This window comes from Anabrus simplex, chromosome 6 (genome assembly GCF_040414725.1).
Source record: "Anabrus simplex isolate iqAnaSimp1 chromosome 6, ASM4041472v1, whole genome shotgun sequence".
In the NCBI taxonomy this organism is placed as follows: domain Eukaryota; kingdom Metazoa; phylum Arthropoda; class Insecta; order Orthoptera; family Tettigoniidae; genus Anabrus; species Anabrus simplex.
Genome location: NC_090270.1, coordinates 288,148,975 through 288,175,535, shown reverse-complemented (window position 1 = coordinate 288,175,535; position 26,561 = coordinate 288,148,975). Strand labels below are relative to the sequence as shown.

Sequence of the window (26,561 nt, the reverse complement as noted above, 5' to 3'; positions counted from 1 at the left end):
CCTTAATTTATATATATGTAGTACAGTATATATAGATCGCTCCAAACTGACTTCCATTCATTAATACAGATTATATTTCACCCGCTTCCCTAGTGGTTCTAGGGGCGTCTTGCTCCCAAAGTATGTTTTTTCATGTAATAAGTCATACTTGGAAGTCACACTGGAACATACACACGTCCACTATCTCGGTCATTAATTTCTAACCTTCTCACCCCCTATGGCGAAGGGGGGCTGAAGTTGGACTTTAAAAATTCGGAATGTTACTATTCATCTCAACGACCCGGAAAACTGTGGACTCGGCAGTATATTAGATTATTTTTATATCTCACTCCCCCCCCTCCCCCACCCTAAATGGGGCTAAACATTGATTTTTTAAAAATCGGGTGTGTTAGTATTCATCTCAGCGACACTATTTTCGATTATTTTTAAGTTCAATCCCCTCGCCCCCACCACAAAGGGGGATGAACTTGGACTTATAAAATATCCGGAGTCTCACTATTCATCTCAGCGACGCCGACAACTATGGATTCAAAATTATTTTAGATTATTTTTATGTATCACTCTCCCATCCATCCCCCACCCCCACCAAGAAGGGGGCTGATCTGAGACTTAAATAGTGACACTCTGGAATTTTTTAATTTCAGCGAGCCCGAAAAGTATGAATTCGACACTATTTTCGATGATTTTAATATCTCACCCCCTCGCCCCCCTGCCCCTAAGGGTTCCTGGGCTATCTTACCCCCTCGTGGTTTGTCTCTTGATACTAAAAATCCGGAGTGTACAATTCACCTCGGCGACACTGAAAACTATGGAGACGACACTATTTTCGATTGTTTGTATATATATCACTCCCCCCTCGCCCCCCACCCCAGAGGGGTCCGAAGTGTCACTATTCATCTCAGCGACCCCGAAAAGTATGGATTCGACACTATTTTCGTTAATTTATATATCTGACCTCCTCGCCCCCCCCCCTCACCCGTAAGGGTTCCTGGGCTGTCTTACCCCCACGTGGTTTGTCTCCTGATACTAAAAATTCGGAGTGTACAATTCAACCTCGGCGACCCCGAAAACTATGTATTCGACGATATTTTCGTTTAATTCTATATATATAATCACTCCCCCCTCGCCCCCTACCCAAAAGGGAGCTGAACTTTGACTTTTAAAAAATCGGGAATGTCACTATTTCTCAGTGACCCCGAAAACTGTGGATTCGACACCTTTTTCAATTTTTTTATACCTTGCCCCCCCCTGACCCCCCACTCCTACGGATGGCTTACCCCCACAGTGCTCGTCTCCGGATAGTAAATCATAAGTGTACCAAGTTTGGTTGAAATTGCTCGAGTGGTTTAGGAGGAGATGTGTCATTTACACACATACATCCATTTTTATATATAGTAAGATGAAAAACAATATTTCATATCTAATCCTTACAAGAAACAAGTAGATATAAAACAATTTCGTGTCTAAACTAGTCTAATAACATCGTGATATGTTTGTAGAATGGGCCGAAAGTTTTGGTATAATAATGGGTATAATAATTGTCAGGTGGTTGCATCGGGCTCCAAACTAAATATTCTTGTAGTGTTCAGTCTGACAGTTGTCTCTCGCAACACAAACGGTACGCTCTCTTACAAATATCTGTGCCAAATTGTTATTAAAGACAGTGAAAATTTGTACCAAAATATTCATGTCAGACCTAATTATTTCTGTTGCCGTTTCTTCCGCGAAACGGACATTTTTGAAACTGAAACTTATAAAGAATTAACTCGCACCTACGATGTGGTATGACCAAAGACAGACCCTGTAAACCAAGCCGCCTCAGCATGGAATATGAAATCAATGCCTTTTGCATCCCAGAAAGTATGCTGCAATGTCAAGTTTCTTTAATCGTGAGTACAGTAAAGTTTAAAAAATGTAAAAATAAAACAGAAACGTTTACTTACATACATTGTATTTCGATCCTTAGAAAATATTTTTCAAAATAAAAATCTGTTATTAAATGAATTACCGAACAAGTGGCCGCGCGGTTTGGATCACATAGCTGAGAGCTCTCATTTGGGAGATAGTGGGTTCGAATCCCATTGTCGGCAGCCTTGAACATTGCTTTCCGTGGTTTCCCATTTTCACACCAGGCAAATGCTGGGGATGTTCTTTACGGTCACGGTTGCTTCCTTCCCACTCCTAGCCCTTTTCTATCCCATCGTCGCCGAAGACCTATCTGTGTAATTAAAACAAAGTGTTCTAATCTTATAGCAGTCATTTGTATAAACATTGATAGAGATTACATTAAAGTATCTGCTGTAGTTAAATTGTGTGTGGGGGGGGGGGAGGTTGAGAGATTTTATACTATTTCTTTGAGAGGCCCAGTTTTGTTTTCTGCAGGTGGGTCTGTATCATGTGTGTTACGCCTCTGGGCTGAGAGAATCTACGGCCTATCTGTCTCTCCGGAAGAGGAACTACCCTCTCTACATTCTTGACTTCCTGACAGGGAATCGAGCTCGTAATTCCGAACAAACCCATCACACCTTAATCGCCTCGGTTAGAGAGCTGTTCGTGAATTTCCTTGTCAAGCGGAACTCCACTGGGCTCCGATTCTGCAGCATATAGGAGACTCCTCTGTATATATAGGGATATTATTTTAACTATGACGGAAATTGTCACTCTCCCGGTCGTCAGCGGTGCAGGCCTTTCTCCCGCCAAGCACTTTTTGGTGCCACAAGTTCCCCTTCTTTGCAGTCTGCTCAGAGCTTTATCCCCATCAAGTTTGCACGTGTTTAGTGCCCAGTGTGTTGTTCCAATGCAATTTTCATTACGTGAGCGTGTGTATATACATAATGCCTTCATGAAGTACAGGAAATCCATTGCGGAAACGCTTTCGGTGTCGGGCGGGCGCTGGCCGCATTACGGCGAAGTGCTTGACCGGGGAGACAGGCTCGCAGCGCGGGCGACAGACGGAGCGACAATCCCCGTCATCCATAAAACAATGTCGCTCTATATACGCCTGTAGCTGAAGATTTCCCAGTTAGTAGGGGTCGGCACACCACGTGGAAAAAAGTAGTTTTATGACCGTATACGTTAAGGTAAACGCAGACACAATACGTAAGCCAGAGGAATTGGCCAGACGCGACTAAAATTTCCATTCCGAACCTCGCGCACTGCTACGCTGACCAATTATGGAGCCAAGCTGTTGCGTAATCAAGCAGGATGGGATTTAAATAATACTATAGTCTTCAGGTAAATACCATTATCGAAATTTGAAGGATCGGTATTTGGGATATCTGCATCGTGAGACTCCTCAGCTGTATTAAATGTTATTTTAATCGACGAAATTGCGAAACTGTAGCCCCATCACACGCCTTACACGTCTCTGGAGGGTAAGAAAAAATGTTTACGGAAGCTGTTGAGGCGAGTTTCAAGCTACCTGCGCAGAATTTTATCGTTCTCAGATAACCTCTGGAATGCTGCAATATGCCGCGGCGAAATGAACACGGACAGTTTGTGTAAACTGTCTCATATCGCAAGAGTACACACTCTTTAAAGATATTTATCTCCTTCAACAGTGAAACTACTTCCTGGTGGTGACTGTCATTGCCCTCCTTCCATTCTTATGCAACCTTCCTTTATACACACGCGATAAGACAGGTCCATTTACAAGAGTAAGGGATAGTTTCCCCGATGATGACGACTTGTAAGAAGTGGGGATCTGAGAGAGAGAGAGAGAGAGAGAGAGAGAGAGAGAGAGAGAGAGAGAGAGAGGAAATAACCTTTAGGAAGACAATTGCGGGAATGAGGGATGCACCTCAGAAATTCGTCAAATCACGCAACATCTCGGTTGAAGAGTGACAAAAGGAGAAGTCAGATACTTACCCCGAACATCTGGAAGGAGTTCAAAGAAAAGGGACTTAAGTTCGTGAGATAAAAGATCTGGTGGATTGTGTAAACGTGGTCCATAGATGATCGTAACGAATGAAAAATAAATAAATACATAAATAAATACATAAATAAATAAAGACATAAATAAATAACCCTGTATATTACGGTAGATAGATCTAGTAAGAATTTCGGAAGATGTTTAGAAATTACTGTATCTTAGCTTTTATTAAGTTCCTGAAAATGAAGTAATCATGCAAATATCATTGAGAGAGAAATTTTCCCATATTTTGCCGTTAATTAAAATTTCTATAATAATAATAATAATAATAATAATAATAATAATAATAATAATCCTATGTATCTACATTTGTAGACTTCAGGAAAGCATACGACTCCATCGACCGTGATGTGTTGTTTAACATCCTTGCAGAAATGGGAGTTGATAAGAAACTGCTGGCGATAATAAGGGCAACACTAACCAATACCAAATCCAAAGTAAAATTCCAAGGATGTCTCTCTGAACCCTTTGAGATCAAGACAGGCGTTCGACAGGGAGATGGGCTGTCACCTCTTTTGTTCAACTGCGTACTTGAGAAGGTAATACAGGAGTGGCGAAAGACGTTAAAAGAAAGAAACCTTTACAAACCCGTAAGGATTGGGACAAAGAAAAATGGAGTGGAAATAGATTGCTTAGCGTTCGCTGATGATATAGCCCTTATGGCAGAAAATTTCGAAAGTGCAACAGAACAGATCAATGTGTTGAAGGAAGTAGCAGAACAAACAGGTTTACAAATTTCCTTTCAAAAGACAGAAGTAATGTCAAATATCAAAGATGATACGGCACAACTAAACACCAAATATGGAACGATAAACCGTGTTAGTAAATTTAAATACCTTGGGGAATGGATTCAGCAAAATGGACTTGACAAAGAGGCCATAGCAGCAAGAATAAAGAAAATGGAAATCACTTTCCAAACCACCCGCAACATTTACAATAAAAAGTGCTTTTCCCTGAACACAAAAATTCGTCACTACAACACTGTCATCAAACCAGTATCACTGTATGCATCTGAATGCCTTATCCTGTCCGAGAAATGTTTGCTTGCGGATTTAGAGAGGAAAGAAAGAAAGATCTTACACACCATACTTGGTCCAAACTACAAAAATGGCATCTACATTAGAAAATCCAGGCAAGAAGTATACTCTAAGATAGAGAAGATCACGGACACAATGCGTAAAGGCAGAGTTCGCTTCTACGGTCATATACGACGGATGATCGACTCTCGATGGACGAAACGTATCTTCAGTATATTTGACGCAAAACCAAAAACGGCAATGCCATGGTACGTTAAAGAACTGGGCCTACAAGCAGAAGATGCACAAGACCGAAATCTTTTCAGAGCAGCCATCAAGACTTTTGGGACTTTCCGGGACGAAAAACGGGCAACTGGTGCTAAATGGACAGAAGAACGTCGTGCTAAACACAGTGAGCTAATGAAGACGATGTGGATCAAGCGAAAGATGAACAAATGCCAGAATGTAAAGTGAGGCTTATCGTGGTCCCTAGTTGGCCGATTAGCGAAGTTGAATGAATGAATAATCCTTTATCTAGCATTTAAAACAAATCATGTAACTTATTTACAAATTAATTTAATTTACAAATACTGAGTCCTCCAAATGTAATGTCATATGTAGTCGTTTTGATTAGACGCCTTTTAGGCTGTTCTGCGTGCCAGTGTCAACGTTCCGTTTTATTGTATAAAGCATGCCATAGAAACGGATTTCTATTGGACGATCTATGGCAGAGTTTATCGAATAAACACAGAATCTAAGATATTTTACTTGCTGATATTATATGATATGAAGTGCCCAATGGACATTTTTTTCGGACTACCTCAGTCGGGCTTGAACCCGCATTCTTGGGATCCGGAGGCTGATACTCTACCAGTGATCTGTAGATAGAGCTTCCACTCCGCATGATTATTTGAACCGAAAATCGTATAGAGACTTCAGCGCTAAAAATAAACACTTTCGTGACTTCTGCGCCTCAAAACCTATCCGCTTTCATGTGAACTAATTTTTTTAAATAGAAAAAATAGAAAATAGAAAAATTGAAGACATTTTGTTGAAAAATTACTTCCCCTTTATCGCAAAAAATTGTTTCATTTTTTCCTGAGAAAACTGAAACATATCAGGATGTGTACTGTGTTTAGGTTATGCAAACGAGGAATATGCGCAGTTGGCTGAGTGAACGCTCTTGAGTCACAGTGTCTCTTCCAAACTATTCAGTCGGTGATGCCGTGAAAGCAAGTGAAACATACTAAACAGGTGTAAAGATGTGACTCACCTGGAAAGTTTATTTTACCCGTGATGGCGTAAATTGCTTGTAGACCTGTGGGCGTAACATTTTTGCCTGATTACTATTCCTATATTTGACGATGCCTTTGCTACGAAATGATCTCGTCAGTGTGGCAAGCCTATCGCCCGTCCAGTCATTACGGTAAGTATGACGCAAAGGCTTAGAGATAGGCAAAATAAGGAGAGAAAAATGTTTGCCAAAGTAGATATTTTAATGTTAAAATTCCAGCCTTTGTCCCTAAGCCGTTTACAGCAGGTTTATATCATTTAAAATATATATATATAGATATTACCCACTGCTTCGCTCGCGAGGATTTGGTAAGTTGATAAAAATTAATTGTTCCTCGGTACTGCGCTAAGACATTATCAGAAAATCCCTAAAGTATAAAAAACTCACCGAAAAATTGCATTTCATTTACCCCAGAGCCTCTTTGTAAACCACGTTTGTGGCATTGGCTTTTGAGGCTAAGATGACCAGGCTGCTGGCAGAGGTAAATGTGTAACATGCGACATGGGACTCTACTTGTGAGAAAGATTCCTCTTTTAAGGCGAAAAAAAGGGGCGGGGGTATTTCTAAAGGAGATTCCAAATACCGATTTTCACGTCTGTAATCTTCAGTTTCTGAGATATATGTATCCTCATATAAATAATTAAACTCCTTTCTCACTTCTTTTCAACCCTCCGCCCCCCTCCCCCCGCCAATCGTTAAATTGGATTTTCTGAAAATAAAAATTTTATTTTATTTTTAAAGGAGATTCTTCTTCTTAAGGCGCCTTCTCCTAGTGGAGGTTGGCGGTCCGAATAGCCAGCTCCGAACGTGATGTTAGCAGCATGGAAAGCATCTTCTGAAGTGTAGTTGTGCCATCTTCGTATGTCCTTCAATTCGAACTTTGTTGTCGTCATCTTTTCCAAAACTGCCGGGCTTTCTAGTCATATCAGTTTCCAAAGCATTCTCCCCCAGTGTTCCGAATGGGGGAATAGAAACTTTGGATAATAACTGCACGTTAAACAGAGCCATCCTATATGAACTTAAAGGGATATCCTTCAGGATCTTTAATGTAGTGGTTTCCCGTTGCCTTCTGCATCCTAATGCCGTTGACCAGTTGTAGGTTCTTCCGCCTTTTGGGACCATTTCCTGTCCCAAGGACAATAGAGTGCCCTAACCTCTACCCGCTCATTCACCCTCAAGAAGACTGTTGGCACTTGGTAGAGGGGATCTTCTTATACCGGAAGATACTTGGTCCCTTCATTCGTTAGCCGCCTGCAAATAACAAAATTGTCATAAACAGTCGTTGCCCCCTCTCTACCGCGGGGAGGTGAATGTCAGGATTTCACCGTCATTGAAACTGAGACCATAATGGCTTTTCTCAGTTTCTCTGCCAATTTTCATGTCTGTAACATGTTAGGTTTTTGTGATATATTGTAGATAATCTCGCTGCTGTACGAAAACTGGAGCTGACGTTGACGTTACGGCAGTTCATTTCTATATCCGATTCCTAGAGCAGGGGTAGTGTGGTGCCAATATCTCGATAACGATGGGTTTTAGGGCCTTAAAACATGGTTTTTGGGTTGACGTGAGCTTTTTGTAATCTTACGCATGTCAGTATTTATAGTTGTCTTTGACTCCATGGTTTTTCTAAAATAATCTTCATTAATGTATCAATATGATTAAATTTGTTATCCCTATGTTAAAATGTTGCACGTAGACAGAAGAGGTGGCGAAAATTTGATACGCTTAAGGTAAACGAAAGCTGAGTAAAATGAACATATGTGTAAAATAAATAAGTTCTGAGAAAATTGCGTTTAAAGTTTTGTACAATGTGACATGCAAAATGCGCCCTGAATAATTTAATGTAATATTACACTTGTTTTGGAAGTAGTTTATTCCAAGTATTACCATTTTAAACGAGATAGTGTCAGCTTTCAGATATAATAGAAAGCCGAAAAATGTTATTTTACAATTTTTAATTTCGTATTTTCTTCATTGCAACTCTCATTAACTCTACAGTGTTACACGTAGCTTTCAAAAATATTGTGGTAAAACGTTGCATCTATCTGTCCTATACCGTCCTATATTTGGCAGCTCAATATTCGCTGGTATTTCACTGCTCTTACCTCAAAAGTACTTCATAACTTGATAGAGTACGATGGATTAGGTCTTTCAGACGAGTTTCTGGAAAATTGTCTAGGTATAACGTCTGGAACGCCTTGCTTTCGAAAATTTCGGAGGAAGAACAGATTGAGAAAAATACGAAAACAAATGCAAGATTTTTTAAAAGCGAAAAATGTTGTATCTGGCAAAATATGTATCGACACGATGCCACAGAAGACTACCGCAGCAGTAGTCGAAACGTCTGGAAGAAGCGAGAGGAGTGAACCACGGCATAATAGCCCGGAAGATTTTTATTATATTGACACCGGCCGTGAAAGCCTTCATACTTTAATAAAATATGTTTTGTTTGTCCAACCCTTGTCCCGTTTCTCTGCGGGGTGTGGTATGAGGTGAGATGAGTCTGTCGTGGCGGTTTTTGTGACCGGATGCCCTTCGTAACGTCAACCACATCAGGGGAGTTAATGAGATGAAGTGAATGATGTGATACATGATTGTAGGGTGAAAGCGGGCACATAGCCTACTCCTTTCAGATTGCTTAACGTCCCCATCCGACGGACGAATCACCACCAACAGCGTTATATGCCCTCACTCCCTATGAGCGCTGCGAAGAGGTTTGGAATTTAATCCAGTATTTTGGCACGCAATCTAGTGATTAGAAATTGTATACCACCACCTCCCTACCCTCCCGGCTAACATTCCGAGGAACATTTTTTCGACCAACGGGACTCGAACCGGCTAACCACGGCGTCAGACCGTTTAGATTTCAATGCCTTAAAGATCACGGCCACCAAGCGGGCTTAACAAAATATGAGGGCATACGAGATTTCACCAAAATGTTATGAAACGTGAAGAGCAAGAAGCAGCTCAGGCCGTAAAACGCTGGCCTTCTGATTCCGACTCAGTCTGTAGGTATTTGCAGGTGCTCAAAAACGTCAGCTTAGTTTCTGTAGATTTACTGACACTTTAAAGAACTCCTGAGAGGCAAAATTCCGGCTCCTCGATGTCTCCAAAAACAGTAAAAATAGTTGTTGTTAATAATAATAATAATAATAATAATAATAATAAATGACTGATGACCCAGACAAATTAATGTGGAGTAGCCGACCTGAGTGGCGATCCCAGCTGACTGGTGCTAGCTTTTAGGGTGCTCAGAATGTGACAACTCTTGTCGAAGGTTCGGACATGTCAAAATCATGCAGGACAAAATCCCGACACCCTGATGTTTCTTGACAACTATAGCAATTGTCACCAATAAACATTTTTTTCTATTGAATTTTATACTTCGCACAGACTCGACGGGATAGGGTAACGGTAGGACTTGGAAGGAAGTGACCGTGGCTTTAATTAAGGAACTTTTGCCTGATGTGAGAATGGGAATCCACGGAAAACCCTCTTCAGAGCGGCCGACAGTGGGGTTCGAACCCACTACTTCCCGAGAACGAGTTAAACGGTGTGAACCGCGCAGCCAGCTCGCTCGGTCTTCATTAAACTGTTATTGGTAATGTGAAATGTAGAAAACTATTTATACTAGTATTTGAACTCCCGTATATCAGTACGAAATTCCTATGCTTAGTCGTAGTTAATGGCGACTGTAAACAGAAAAGGAAGGGCTTGGTAATGGAAAGTTTGTTTTTCAGAGATACGTCATTAATGATTTTCTACACGTGCGGCACCTTGTGTAATGCTTTACTTGCGATGACATCATTCTTGTCCGTGTGGCCACGAAAGACTCGGTGGAAATCTTCCCTGCTGTGTTTACCTTGGTCATGTTAGCATTGACCTTGCCGTGGAGGTCTAACGTGGGCCTCATTGTCGTGCAGTGGCACATACCAGCGCATGTATGTCATCGACCTTCTCCAATACACAAAACAGTCCTCTATGTTTACCACGTTATTTTATCCAGCTATGTTGCTAGCCTCCGTCCGGCTTCGTGGCCTTTGGTTCAGTATGTGCTGGGATTGATTCTCGAACCAGTCGGGGATACAGTTACAATGTCAATGGAGTTAAAAAATAAATATAAAAAAGTGGAGATTTAATCGTTAATGCTGTTTTCTTTTCTTTTTTCAGGGTTAGTGGGAGAGGAATGTTAATCACGTTACCAGGTATAGATGGAAGTGAATAGTTTGTTAGTCCCCTGTATCTGTATTACTAGTCTATTTCTTCTATTTCGCAGAATGCTGCTTCCAAATTTTGTAGGTAGGTCGATGTCTGACTAGGGAGGGTGCCTCTTGCTCCGAGTAGCAGGCCTCTGACTATCCACCGATCGATACATATTTTATACTTTGTTGACAAGTAAGGCAGGCACGGAACATATGATTTAGGTCACTTTTAAAGCGAATGGTGGGATTTAAGTCCATTGTTTTAATGCCCTTTCTGAATATTAAAAAAAACACCTCGTGTCCTCATTCCGAGGCGGTGCAGCTCCTTTCAGGCATACCCCCAATGGAGGTGAGCTGCATGTACCATTTCAACCACATACCAGCCCTCCTGCCATTTTAAAATTTCTGGCTTGCTTGCTTTTCTAGGTCCACATCCCGAGCCTGATTTAGCCGAATCTAGGTAATTCCTCTGACTTGTGAACTGAATAATAATAATAATAATAATAATAATAATAATAATAATAATAATAATAATAATAATAATAATCGTATGGCCTCAGCTACCGTGTGCAGACATTTCAATTTGACGCCATCTGGCTGTCTGCTCGTCAATTTCGACGTTCCGTTTTACTCTAGGCCCCCACTAGGTGGCAGACCGAGTAAACCGAAACTCTCTTGGGCGTCTATGGTTGAGATTTAATTAATTTTGTCGGGTAAACACCAAATGTGTCACCAGAGATCTTTTACATGCCGACATCGTACGACATGGAGTGTCGAATGGACTTTTTTCCGCCCTTCAAAAATCCGACTACCTCTGCCGGGTTTGAACCCGCTATCTTGGGATCCGGAGGCCGACACCCTACCGCTGATCCAGCTGATAATAATAAGGCCTCAACTACAGTACAGTTTTTCAGACATTTTCATTTTACGCCATTTAGGGTGCTTGGGAGTGTCGATTTCGATTTTGTTTTTCTATGCGAAAAGACGGATATATATGTCTGAGTTTTAAGTTTTCGGATAAATGCCAAAATTTTCCACCAGAGATCTTTTACAGGCTCACGTTGTACGACCGTGTGTGCTGAATGGATCTGTTTTCCCAGCTTCAAGTAAGCTTACCGGACAAAACATTAGTCACCCCTGGAGGAATCATTACAATAATTTAATACCTTGTAACTCCACCTCTGGACTTGATAACAGCTTAGTTTCGACTAAGAAGCGAATCCACAAGGTTGTAAAGGTACGTCTCAACCAGGTTTAGCCACTCACTCCACCAAATTGCGGGGATGCTGATGTCTGCGTTTTACCCGCTGTTCCAACATGTCTCACAGATTTTCAATGTGGGTACAAGTCAGGTGATTTTGCAGGCCTTGGAGTTTTGAATAGGCTGGAGGAGTGTTCATAAAACCAGTCGCATATGCGTCCACCCCGATGACCTTTGCTGTTGCCATCTTGAAAAATCGGGGTGTCAATAGCATCACCATGCAGTTGTTGACTGAAAAGCAGCACCTGATCATGCTGATTCTTGTTAGTGGTCACTTCATTGAGCGGGCCCAATCCATGATACGAAAATACCCCCAAAACATGACAAACCCACCTCCAGCCTGAACCTCACCTTGCACACATCCAGGATGAAATGCTTCATTTGGCCTTTGGTAATAATAATGGCGTATGGCCTCCGGAGAGGCCTGATGCAGGTCTTTTTCTAGTAGACGGCCTATTAGGCGACCTGCATGTCTGTGAAGATGAGGGCCCTACCTAGAATGATTTCTAATGTTGAATACGCCACGCTCACACCCAGCCCCCGAGCCATTGGAATTAACCAATTAACCCAGCCGGGAATCGAACCCGGGACCCTCTGAACTGAAGGCCAGTACGCTGACCATTCAGCCAAAGAGTCGGACTGGCCTTTGGTGCATTCGACAATGTGCATTATTGGAATGCAGGCAAAAACGTGATTCGTCAGACCACATTACGTTCCACCTGTCAGCTAATGTCCACGTTCGATCTCAGCTTTATGTGCCTGTGTGTGCAATGGCTTCTTGCGAGGTGACAATCTCCAAATGTTCATTGCATACTGTTCCCGTCGCAATGTTCTCGCAAACAGATTGGGATGGACCTTCATTCACTGGCTGCAGCCATTCCTATTGGGTTTGTAAGCGGTTTTGATTCACAAGCCGTGAAATGCGTCTCCGGTCCCTCTGTCAGGATCTTTTTCCGACCACAGTTCTGACGACGTTTTTCTTGTCCACGTGTAGTACACCACTGTTTGTAGACATGTTGAACAGTCCGCTGCGAAACACCAACAAATCCAGCAACTCAACACACCGTGTGGCCTGCGGGACTAAATTTCTCCACCTCGGCGTCTCCGAAAACCTTAAAAGTAGTTAGTGGGAAGTAAAGAAATGTTGTCATTTTGAAATCCAACATGGTTATAATGTTCTACAGTACAAGGGCTCAAATGTTTCACGAATTCGTTCCGAAATTTCGGCCTGTGCCTACTCTAAGGTTAAATCTCATTTTCGGCCCGAGTAAACGTAAATGACTTATCGGATTTGCTGTTCATTACTTGTTAGCGTTCATAACTGATGCTATACTGTAGGTCACTGCAGTCAGAACAAGTGTGTGTGTGTGTGTGTGTGTGTGTGTGTGTGTGTGTGGAGTGCGTGTGGCAGGTATTGTCTACATGTGCTAGGAAGACAGGTACTGTACCTGTCGCTCAAGGTCGGTCGGGGAACTGGAACAACAGTCAATGTAGAGGTGGAAAACAAGCCCGGTCACTATCTTTTTCCACTCACAAACAAGTGAGGAGGTGAAAGTCAGCTAGACTGGAAACTGGTACATCATCGTCGCACTTGATACATTAGGCTCGCTGTAGACTATCAGATCGTCCCTTAAGAAACGACATCGTATAGCTAACAAAATGATAAACGGAAGGGGAAAAAACTTAATTTTATTAACGTATTCGTCATTATGTACCAAATAAGCTAATGAGCCACTTTATATAGTTTCAGTCCGGCTCCTTGGCTGAATGGTCAGCGTAATGGCCTTCGGTTCAAGAGGCGCCCGGTTCAGTTCCCGACCGGGTCGACGATGGTTAATTGCTCTAGGTCGGGAACTGTGTTTGTATTCGCAATACAACAGCTCTACATCAACACAACACACTACCAACCACCACTGGAACACAAAATATAATTGGCATCAGGAAGGGCATCCGACCACGGGTACGTTGGAAAATCCAATTTCACCCTTATTTCTCCTTCAAGGATGTTTTCTGTTTCATTATTATGTGTAACTGAAAATCAGGTAATAGTAATACGTGATGGGATTAACCAGTAGAATAGACGATTTATACACTGTGCCTTAATAAACTGTGTTAATTATATATTATATTGTAAATATTTCGTCCGTAATCTTAATCATGTCGTTTACTTAAGATGGCATGCTCTTTCGTAATGGCAACCCATAAATTGTGAAGTAATATTAATTAAAGCTTATCATATTTGCAGAACGGAATGTTAGTTATGTAGCTTTCAGTATTGAACCTTGCCGACCTAATGTTAATATAACTTACTCTTCTGTACATATGAAGAAGGCATTACTGAAATTCTGCTCGTTATTTTCGTTACACCTTAGTATTTGTATGATTATTTTATTTATCACAGAAATATGGATGGCTGCGTGCAGTACGTTTTCATTGCATAAGTTATGTACGTCCGGTTTTCGGTAGATCTCGTTGTCTGTGTTTTCGTTTCTCCCTGCAGTTCAGACTGGTTTGCAGGATGAATGAGAGTATGTTGTCTCATTCCACGTTAAGAAAACAGTATTGTTCTTATGACAACAGCGATGCCTTATCGAACGGCTCTACCAAACACCATCGTGGTAAAACGGCGTCACATAAATTTGTGAAATTCAGTAATTAAGTTAAAGACAAAAAGCGGAAGAAACTAAGCTACAAATTATTTTTATAAACTAAAGCGGACGGGGGTTTACAGGGGCTATTTTTGTTATCAGTTTAATATTTTCATAGAATTCGCTATTAGAACAGTAAAAGAAAAAACCAAAGGGATAAATTTTAATGGTAAACAAATTCATAGTATTCGCTTTGCAGATGATATTCCATTGATAGCTGATTCAGAGCACAAAATTACTAGGGTGTTCGGTATACTAAACAACACGTTCGAGAAGTTTCGGCTAAAATTAAACACAAAGAAAACGAAAATGATGGTCGCTCAAGAGAAGACTGAATTGAAAACATTAAAGTAGGCTGTGAGAAAATAGATCGGGTTAAATAATTTTATGTGGGTAGTATTATTACCAATGATAATCAGTGCCTGACAGAAGTCAAAAGAAGAATTGCTATGGCAAAACAAGTGTTTCAAAACAGGAAAAATCTATTGTTAAATAAGCACATAGGAATTTAAACCAGGAAGAAATTTGTTAAAACTTTTGTTTGGAGTGTGCTAACGGTTGTGAGACCTGGATGTTGGGAAAACAAGCACAATCAACACTAGAAGTTGCTGAAATGTGGTTCTGGAGAAGACTGACAGGGACGATTTGGACAGAAAAAAAGACTAATATCCAAATCTTGAAGTTAATCAGAGACGGACCTTAATTTATTCAATAGAGTAACGGAAAGCTAAATTTTTTTGACACGTCCTACGACCTTTCTCCAGAATGTCTTCGAAGGAAAGGTCCTAGGGAAGAAGTCGAGAGGAAGACCACGTCTCTCATACCTTAGGAACATAATCACTCAGCTGGATTTTGCTTCCTATGTCACGATGAAAAGGACTGCGGAAGACCGTGGGATGTAGCTGTAGCGACAAGGGTTAGCCTTTAGATAATGGATGGATAATGGATGGTTAGTAGTTATTGTAATAACTTACGGGAAAGAGCGCCTCATCCTTTTTACCTAGCTTTCATAATACGTTACAGTGTACAGTATAATATCCCTTAATCACGAGGAATTATGGGTTTCTCTGAGGGGGTGTGTTCACTCCTTGTAGGTCCATAAGAGCAGTACTGTTTTCTTAACGTGCAATGAGCTATAGCTAAGTTTAGAAATAGTGGATTATCAGAATTAAGAAGTAATTAGTAAAAGTAATCGAATTACTTGTTACTAATGCTTTTAAGTCATTATTAGTTTTAATTTACTTCGTGAAATTTTTAATAGTTACATTCTGGTAATCTGTACACATCGCATGGAAGCAGAAACGGGGAAATATTAAGTAATGATGAGTTCTGTAGCAGAACCAGTACTTCCAATGACGTACCCTACAATATCAATCACTGCTGGGGACGTTCTTAAAATTAAAGAAAGCTAATTCTTTCAAGTGCCCCTTTTAAGCAAATGCAGATATGTACAGTACTTTCTCCCAGGAGGTCCAGGCTTAGCGATGAGAATTTTAAGAACACATCATTTTGTCAACTAAACGGCAAATTATTTGAGTCCATAACTAAAACATTGTGGTAGAGGGGGGGAAGAACAGTAATTTGAAAGTTTGAAGTTAGGTTAAGTTGGGACGGGCCGGCAGCAAAGAAAATAGCACAATTTTAATCTCCTGGCCTCCCGCTTGCCCAGCAGGGGGTATTTTATGACGGCAGTAGGCTTTAAAACGGAAATTCTCATTCCCAACTAAAATCCTCACAGCCGTTAGAAGTTCATGAAACACAAGGATAGCAACAAAGACAGATTTGTGATTCACCTTGTAGACAATGATGTGGACGACGAATGGAGGTAAGGTAAATACTGCATTTGATTTTAAAAAATAGATATGTTTGTAGCTATTTTATGCCCAAACTACGCATTCCGAAGTTTATTATTATTATTATTATTATTATTATTATTATTATTATTATTATTATTATTATTATTATTATTATTATTATTATTATTATTATTATTATTATTCCAGTCCCTAGTTCGTGATTTTACTTTCACTTTCTTTACTGAACACCGAATCCCGTGAGATCTCCGAAGTTAAGCAACATTGGGAGTGGTCAAGATTTAGAAGGGTTGCCACGCGCTTTTGGGGGGAGGGTGTAAGGAAATGGAGGAGCGGAAAGGAACTGGGTACCGTACCGTACGTAAACTCCGGCTCAAGCACACATCTGCGGAGGTCTGCACCTGCCTTCGGACGGAATACACCCATACCTTACTGAAAGAGACACACCCATTGGCTGAATGGTCAGCGTTGAAACCTTGGGTTCAGAGGGTCCCGGGTTCGATTCCTGGCCTGGTCGGGGAATTTAATCGCTTCTGGTTAATTCTTCTGGCCCGGGGACTGGGTGTTTGTCTTCATATTAACACAACACACTACACTACCAACCACCACAGAAACACGCAATAGTGATAACATCCCTCCATATAGGGTTGGCGTAAGGAAGGGCATTCTGCCGTAAAACAGGGCCAAATCCAAATTCGCACCTGCGACCCCACAGGTGTGCGAAAAGCGGTAGAAAGACTGAAAGCGAGACACTGATATTAGTAGCATGAAAGTAATATTTTAATAGGGCTACTTTGATATGAATTGAAGTTCAGTATTTTGGGAGACCTGCTATTTGTTTGTATAAATTAGCTCCTGTCGATCATTTACGGCTATTTGAAAGTTCTTGGTCGAGTCTTTGTCCTTCCTTTCTTCTAACATCTGTGACCACCGCGCGGATTATGCACGAAACAAAATATTCTGCGATATCGGTTTGTGCTGTGGTTCAATATGAGGTTTTTATATTTACATTTTGTCTCAAGAATAAATCAAATGCTAACATGTTTAAATAGTCGACGCAAAATGGCAACCATGGTCTTGACAGCGCTCACTTGGCTTTTAAACGACACGCGCTCATTGTTTCCAGAGGAAAGAAACTGACTGACAACCCTCATTATCACTAGGGCGGGCCACGTTTTGGGAAGAAGCTGCCGCCTGGGGATACGTTCACCGGCCCAACTTCATCATGAAAGAAAGAAAGAAAGAAAGGAAGAAAGAAAAAAAAAACAACACACAATTATAATTTTCTTGCAAACTTCGGTATCATTCTAGCCCCGTGAGAAAGAGGTCAATGATTTCTTTAAAGCTGGGGTTCTGTGAAGTAACTGTAAATTTACTGATAACCAATTTCAAAGGTAATTCATAATTGTAATGGAGTTAAATATTCCTTGAGTTACTGTAATTCAATCAAATTACTTTTTTTAATTGTATTTTTCTCACCACTGAATGTTTTCTTGACCATTGAAGGAGTACAATGTGTGTTTTGTTTCCAGCCCCGGACGCCCCATGGCGCCCACGCCGCCGCTGCCGGTGACGGAAGATACGCCGCCCGACATGCTGGCCGGCTCCATGGACCTGCACGTCGTGCTGCCGACTGGACGCTCAGTTAAGATGAGCGTCGAGAGGGGGTGAGTTATCATGTCATGTTGTATGTTAGTTCTCTCTACGAGCTTGAGACTCAGCATAAACACAGCCTATACTGATACTGACTCACGCGAAAACGTTCATTACCTCGCAGTTACACTATAGTCCGGAAAAATAAAATTCTGAAATACTTTCTTTTTTTTTAGTGGTTTAATGTAGCACTAACACACTGAAAGTTTTAGGCATCTCAAGGATGGAAAAGGGCTAGGGTTGAGAATTGGCCTAAATTAAGGTAGGCCCTACAACACAAGCATTTACTTAATGTGAAAATGGAATAACATGGAAAACAATATTCCAAGCTACTGTGAAAAATAAAACTATCAGACATGTGCACGAACATTCAGCCAGGTGCGAGTACCTCGCGAGGAAACGTGTGGCTAGGATTTGCCTGGGGGCTGTTCTTGATAGCTCCTCCCACTCTTGCAGTTTGTAGTTACTATAACAAATTTCTTCATGAGGACGTATGATCAGTATTAACGAAGACTAAAAAATGTGCGTTTTTTTTTTTTTTCAAGTATAAGAATTAAGTAATTTTTTTTTTTCACCTGATCGATACTTTTATTATTTAACCTTAGGCTAAATTTTATGTCATTAAAAATTGCAGTACATGTTTCAATTGCTTGACAATCAGTATCGATCAGGTGGAATTTTTTTTACTTAATTCTTATCTTGATTGCAATATCGAAACGGAATGAAGTGGATAGTATGTAATTTTTCAAGTATGTCGATGACAACCAGTCTCTCTCCCTATTTCTTAGACTCTTCCTCTGTTCACAACATCCCAAGCTCTTTCAAGTTTGTACTTCCATTCAAAACACCTACACCACCTCAAAAGTTTTTTTCTAATTTGCTTTGTAACGGCAATATGTTGTAAATATCCTTTCTCCATGTAACACTGCTGGTCTTACCTGAGTTTTATAGGCTTTTCTTTTATTCTTAATTCACACATCAAATAGAATCATTACAGTAATAGTCTTCTCCATCCACTCAGCTTGCTTCCAGTTTGTTTTATCCAGATTTATATTACTGGCCACGATCTATTATAATTTTCTGAAACGATCTAATCTCTTGAACTTATCAGTCTTTCTATCCTATTCCATTTGTTACCTTGAAGGGAAAATTACAGTGGACATACTGTTAACCAACCTCGGGTTAACTAGGTGACCCATTGAATGTCTGTTGTTATTTCCCTCGGTCATTTAACAGCAGAGAACTGCAGTACCAGTAGATGTTAAGTTTTTGAGGAAATATTGTGACTCCTCTTCAAAGAGCCATTGGACACAGAAAAGCAAGAAACTATTACAGATTACTTTAATTACATTCAGTTTTGTGCATTAAGTTCTTTTTATTGGTATCAAAGTTTAACGATAGAATGTAATACTTTCAAAAGTTTACTTTAGTAAATTGGTGGTTGTGTTGTGAAATGAAACATACATCTTTTGGAGCATGAAGTGGATCTAATATTTCGTAGCATGACAGAAATAACATTGGTATGTGTGTGCTGTACTCTTATGTTATTTTTTCATGTTTAAATAATACTGGAATTAAACTTTTAGCCTAATATGTTTCAAAATATTGTTTAAATCAGGGTGAAATACCTTAAAGCATAGAACAGTAATATACATTTCTGGATAGGCCCTTTATTTTAATATTGCCACTTTAACTGACCATTTTGTCATCCGACCAAGGGTCCAGTCCTGACTAGGCTGGTTAAAAGGGTGCCAATTATACTCGGTTTTCTTCTGAGTTCTACAGCGTCCTTATTGTTGCTTTATAAAACTAGGTCATCAACAAAAAGCATATACTAAAGTATATCCAAATTAAAGTGAATTAAATAAATTGGATTTATTGACTTAATTTGCTAAGATTCTATTTAAGAAATCAGAGAAGCTAAGGAAAAATATCTGGGACAATTAATTTTATTTTGGGTAATATTAACAAACTGTCTCTTCAGTGGATTTATTTTATGGACAGACATAACGATGTTTATACTCCAAAGGATCTTCTCACTGACATATTATTCTGGTTGCAGCACGCCGATGATGGATCTTCTTGTCCAAGTGGCAACAGCGAACAAGATTCCACCAGGTGGCCACGTGATCCAGGCAGTCGGTGAGCGTGGGCTTCTACCTTACAAACCAAGTACACCCATTGGAGCTCTCGACACGTGGACCATCCAGATTGTTCCCAAATCAAGACCATCCTCCACTGCAGGATCGAAGACGGCATCCTCGAAAGCCAGCAACCAGCAGCCGTTTGAACAGACCTTCCGTTTGCAGGTGAGTGAACATCTACATTCCAAGTTATGGAAGGGACCGAATGAGTGATAAGTCAATTAATATTTAGGAACACATACTAGGATGAACTCGGTGAAAAATCTGTACGGGAAGAGGGAGCTGTAAAAAGGAGACCAATCCTACTTTTTGTACAGTCATTTCTCCTCAGCTCTCCACTCTCATTTCTGCTATCTAGCTTCATCTGGAAACCATGATTCAACATGCAATTGAAGGACCATTATGGTTGCTATGACATTGGACATTGTGTGTAGGGAAAATAGTCACATTTTTCCCCCTCTAAAACTTCTCTTTAATATACTGCATATGTATTCTTCTACATGGAAAAATCTTGTTTTTGAAATGTATTAGTCAGTCCTGTTTTAAAAATTCATTAGAAAGATGTAGTTAAGAGATCCTCATAAGTAGAATTTTAGGTTTTTAATTGTTGGAAAATAAGAGATTGTTAATTTCTCCACAAAACTTCAAACAAGATATCTCAGCAACCAAGTAAGTTAGAACCACAGAGGTTTCATTCTTCTGAAGCTAAAACAGTAGTCTAGTGCCGGATGTAGAGAATGTATTTTTCCCCACCATTATTTAAGAATTATTTGCTTTGATGTAAATATTGATGAAACATTTTGTTGCATGTTAATAAACAAATTTCAGAATATAGTATAATTGTTTACTTATCTACCTGTTCTCTATGTCAGGCACTAGCTGACATTTTAAGCTTCAAAATGACAATAAGAGGTCTATTGTATCATGATTACTAGTGAAGAAATGATGTTTGGAAATACAGGTCATTGTGAAAATTGCAACTTACGGTAAATTGAGGTAGAAAGTTGATTTCCTTAGAAACCCCCAGCAGAGTAAGTTGGCCCTTCCAAGTCTTCTTGTTTGTCAAGTTTCAGCTTCTTTCTGCCTCTCCGGTACCTCCTTGTCTTAAGTTCAGATTGGAATGTTTTTTGGCTCATCTGGTCCTATTTTCTGTTGTCTCGATGACTATGGAAATTGTATTTTTATCCACAGTTGAAACCCATCCTCTTTAAAATTTCTGGTTCAACCTAAGGTCCCTTGTTAAAATGGCACACAGCATCATTCACACTCATCTTCACTATTCTGTGTCCTGTATGGACGTCTTTGGGACACCTATTCCATATGGATCCATTGAAAGCCTCATTCACATTTTGTTTTACATGTGAATATTTTTTCAAACATCTTGAGGTCAGTTTAATAAGTTTAATTACTCTAACAAGCTCTAATTTCATGCCTTGTCCTTTGTGGTGGTACTCTTTACTTTTTCCTTACCAACTTGGTATGCACACCAACCTCCTCCTCCCATTGGACGCTTTCCATGAAGTAGAAATTCATTGTTGGCAGCTAGAAGTGGGCGTAGTCTTTGATGCAGTGATTTGGATAAGCACATATGTCTTAAGAATAAATGGGCATAAAATTAAAATTAGTATACCAAATTAAAGGGGAAGAAAGATATAGGCTGCACATTTTCAAAAAGATAATTTTTAAAATCAATTTTCTGCTTTCTAGTGTATTCAGTTTGATGTGTTTAAATTTACATGTAATAGCTTGTAGCATGACAATGGAGTTGACAGTAGGAGAAAGAGAATGAAAAGATTCTAAAAATTAGGGAATAAGACCTTGAAAGCCTTTCGAAGTGAACTGATGCAAGATGCAGAATGCAGGATTGGACATGGAGATCGGTAAAGGGATTCAACAGAGAAATGAGTTTTTATCCAGTCATGAGGAACTTTATCTGGAAGACAAAAGTATCAAGGAAGTGTAAAGAGGTGAGGTGTAAGATGCATTGTTACCCCATATTAACTTATGGTGCAGGGACATAGACACTGGCACAAAGATTAGAGTAAAATCCAGACCAGCAAGATGAAAGTTTTTATTAGTATCGTAGTAAAGACAAAGAAAGGATGGGGTAAGAAATGAGTTCTTTGGAACTTAAAGAACCTTTGATTCTGAAGGAGAGTTTCAACAATTTTTGTGGAACTGTAGTCTCTAGAAATTTTACAGACGTTGCTCAACATAGGAAATGAATGTAGATTCCCATCCTCTTGATGAAGCTGGGAAATAGAAACAAGCTTGTTGGGAGTGGAGAACTGGATCAGTGGTTGCCACTGATCTGCATTTAGGGCTGATGCCCAGGTGGCAAATTCCATATCAGTTGTTTACCTAATTTTTTCGTAAATGATTTCAAAGAAGTTGAAAATTTATCAATTGTTTCTCTCCGTAAATTATTTCAATCACTAATTCCTCCTCTTGTAAAAAAAAAGTATTGACCCCAGTTTGTCCCTGTTAATTCAAATTTTATTTTCATGTTATGAGTGGAAAACTGATGATGATGATGATGATGATGATGATCCTTTCTACTTTTAAAAACTTAATTCAAGTTTGTTCATCTACTAATGTAACTCTCCCCACTGATAACTTGAAGACAATACACCATATTTACCTGCACGATGGGTGCAAATTATTTTTCCCATTTTTACAACAGAAATCAAAGCATTTGTTTCCACACTCACAAGTCTCTGCAGCTCAAATTTTGCATCATTTTTGTAACAATACTAGTTTGTCTGAAAGAGAGTAACATTGTCAAGGTCTTTTTTTGGAATTGCTCATAACAAATTAATTGGGGGTGTTAAAAGTGGCTCATAGGCCCTCTCCTTTAAATCATTACTACAACTACTAAATACCCTCATAACCATATATGTACTTACCTGTAACCTTTATTTACTATCCTCTTAATGTGATTACCTCAATGCAGATCTTTAATGCTTAGGTACTGACAATGATCCCCGCGAGTCATTTTCACTCCATCAACACGGTAATTAAAACTGAGATCTTTCCTATTAGCGAAACTCGCAATTGAATTGATCCTGGGCCTTGAGGAAGACATTTAATAGCGCTGTTTCACTGTCAAGTTGGACTTCTTATGTGCCTAGATTCCTCTTTTATGCATTGTAAGAAGTTTTCAACCAACTACAAATTATTAAACATGCATCATCTATCCATCCTCCCAGTTCACATTTTTTTTTGACTTCAGATTAAACACCCCTGTAGAGATGTTCTTCATAGCTCTTCATTCTTGTAGGTGTGAAACAAAGTGAGAGCAATTGTGTGTAAATTTCTTTTTTCAGGTTCATCTCCCTCGCAATCAATTATTTGTGGCCAGAGTTAGTCCAAAGACTGTGCTATCGGATGTGCTGAACCTAGCTTGCACCGAGAAGAACCTGGATCCCAGCAAGTACGAACTTCGTCATCCAGGTAAAGCAAAATCCTTTTAACAGCTATATTTTTTGCACCTATAAAATTTTGAACTACAGTGAAACTCCTTAAGAGTCGACACCTTTCAGGACATTATGCAAAATGTCAGTTATTAAGAAGTGTCTGCTGTTTGGAAAAACTAAAATAGATTTGGGGACATATTTTTCATAGGATAGCTGTAGTTCAAGAATAAACCGTGCTCCATCAATTGTTGAATTTTATAGTAGGCCCAACACCGCTTTCCAAAATAGTGTACGATATTACATTAATCTTCTCCAAGATCAAAATGAAGACATGACATTAAATTTTCTCTTCACTTTTGAAGAAATCTCAGAGTTCGTTCTAGAAACACACTGAAATTTATTTTCGAAACGCATTCCTCTTTCCTTGCTCTTTCCTAGAGTTTCTTTTCCTGAAATGGGGTCCACTGTTTGGCTGCATTTTCACAGTTTGGCCTTTCATGGTTGAGGTTCATGGCACAAGTCTTTCGTGATATTGTCCATCTACCACTTTGGCGGTCTCCCTTGTGGTCGGTGCCCACCCACTCAAACTGAAGAGGAGTTTTCATCGCAGAATTATAGTTGCTTCACATGACATGGCTATGCCACCAGTGTCAAGCGCCTTCTGTTTTCTCTACAATGGGGGTCACACCAAGGCTATGTTGCAAATCTTAATTTCTGACACGATCCAAGAGAGCTGGGCCCCGTGACAATCAGATCATCTCCATAGCATGGAGGATCTTTCCATGTTTTCCTCAGCAAAGGATGACATTCTGCTCAATAGAGAACAACTGGTCTTATCACTGTCCTGTAAATTTTAGACTTTATATATTCAGGCATATTTTTATCGCAGAGGACAGCATTGTCTCTACTTGGATCACGTTGTACTGGCTCTCATCTTGGTGTCAGTGGTAGCATCATAATCTGATGTGACCAAAGATCTAAGATTTTAAAAATGAGTGTCTTTTTGTAAGATCTGATCATTGAGGGTAATGATGCCATTGATTTGGGGGCCACATTGTAGATATTCTGTCCTGTGGTTATTGAGTCAGTCCATTTTGATCCAGCCTCTTTTCCTTGTTTTCCACATAGTGTTGAAGTGCAAGCTGAACTCTTTTGAAAGTAATACATGATCCCTGAATAGAAGTTTCCAGGGATGTGGAGATGGAATTGCCAGCTTTCACCTTATCCATAGAAAAGTTGATTAGGAGTGGGGGCAAGAGGGACAGACATTTTTGAACACCAATGGTGATTAGTCATAGTTCGTCGTGTTTTTGAATTCTGGTCAGTGGATCGGTTTTGGAATTATTTTTAACTTTCAGTATTGTGAGTTGGATCTGCTGATTATTTTAAATTCATATTCATTCATTCATCATCAAGTTTTGAATTCGGAACAGTGAATGAATTTTGTACTTCATTACATTTTGTATCATTTTGTACCATTAGGGGCCAATGATCTGGATGTCGTGCCCCTGTAAACAGCAAGCATCCTTATCGCCAATCGTGATATCAAAAGATGGTAAGAGTCCAGGTGGGCATCAAATCATACTTGTAATGCTATGGTACAGAAGATTGATCCATCCTACACCTACTTCTGGCACTCTGTAGCTGTGAAGTGTTCACACCATTTTAGATCATGTGAGACCTGATTGAAAGTATTTTCCAGATCTGAAAATGCTAAATACATGGACTTCTTCTTTTCTCTGTGCTTCTCCATCAACAAACTTTTCATGGATTGCATCTGTGGTATTACATCCTCTGACAAATCTGCGCTGATTTGGCATTATGGTAACAATACTTCAGAGTCTGTTATCCAGTACTCTCACAAATCTTAATGGCGTAGAAGTCAAATTGAGTAGTATTTGCAGCATACTGTGACATCTCCTTTCCCTTTCCAAACTGGCACAATCGTGCCAGTAGTCCCTACACTGGGAAGCTCGTTTTTTTTCCACTGCTATTTGATTGAACACCCTGGCAAGGAATTCCATGCCAGCCATCACAATCATCTTCCAGCTAACAGATATCAGCTGATAAGTCATCAGGACAATTTTTCTTCCCATTCTTCATTTTCTTGAGGGTCAACATTACTTCTTCGGTGTGAATACTGGCACAGGTCCAGACATGGTTGAGTATTGGCTGTGGAAACTCTTTGTTGCTGGCGGCAGCAAAATAGTCAGTCCATCAATGGAGGATGGCTAATGGGTCTTTCAGGATGTTGTCTGAACCTTTGATTTGCATACCAATTTGGAATGATTACAGGACTTGGTGAGGCGATGCACACACCAGGAGGAGTGCCAATATCTAGCTGCTCGTACAAATCCTTGTAGTGATGCTCCTTTGCGGCAGCAGCTGTTATCTTTGCTGATGATCTCGGCTAATATTACAATTCACGATCCATGTCAATACATGTATTCCAACAGGGCATGAAGGCTTGTTTTCCTTAATAGTCAATTTAACTTTTTTGTTCTACCGTCAAGTTTGCTTATCAAAATTTTTTGTCTTGACTTTGTTTCTCACAAGGTTTTAACTGCAACCTGGTGTTTCTGCTCCACAGCATCAGTGTAAATTTCTTCCACTGATTCCGCTTGCTTCTCTGAAAAGTTCACCATGGCAGTTTTCAATTCGTTCCTATTGGAATTTATTTTCTACAAACTACCATATCTACTCGTGTATTAGACCCCCTTGTGCATTAGACCCCCCCTTGGCTTTTCGAGATGAAGAAAATGAAAAATATCTCGCATACAAGATCCCCCCAATGTAATTTGTCAAAGAACAACAACAATTACGCTTTGAAACAGGTACAAGCCTTGTGCAGCTCTGATGAAATCACACAAATTTTTGAATAGTTTCATCCGTAAGACCCACGCAATGAAAACGCGCTGAAGTCATATGGTACATTTGTGTTTCGTAGTTAAATGTCTGCCTCCGTAGCATAGGCCTACTGCAGCTCTGATGACATCGCACAAATAGGTGAATAGTTTTGTGTCCGACCCGTGCATTGCAAGCACGCATCAGTCATATATATATGTCTGTGTTTTTTAGTTAGGAATGTCTGCCAGCGTAATGGTTAGCACAATTAGCTGCCGTTCTCGGGAGCCCGAGTTCGATTCCTGGTGCCTTATTGCCAGAGATTTACGAATGGCAGG

General features: G+C 40.0%; 1 protein-coding gene across 3 annotated transcripts in view; it reads left to right on the top strand.

The window, feature by feature from the left end:
- LOC136876472 (serine-rich adhesin for platelets) overlaps positions 1-26,561 on the top strand; it is a 496,688-nt gene that overhangs the window by 409,918 nt on the left and 60,209 nt on the right. For all 3 annotated transcript variants that reach the window (XM_067150462.2, XM_067150463.2, XM_067150461.2), the window contains exons 2-4: positions 17,699-17,833; positions 19,882-20,128; positions 23,290-23,416. In XM_067150462.2, the coding sequence (XP_067006563.2) occupies positions 17,712-17,833; positions 19,882-20,128; positions 23,290-23,416 (496 nt within the window). In that variant the 5' untranslated portion in view covers positions 17,699-17,711. The remainder of the gene's footprint in view (positions 1-17,698; positions 17,834-19,881; positions 20,129-23,289; positions 23,417-26,561) is intronic.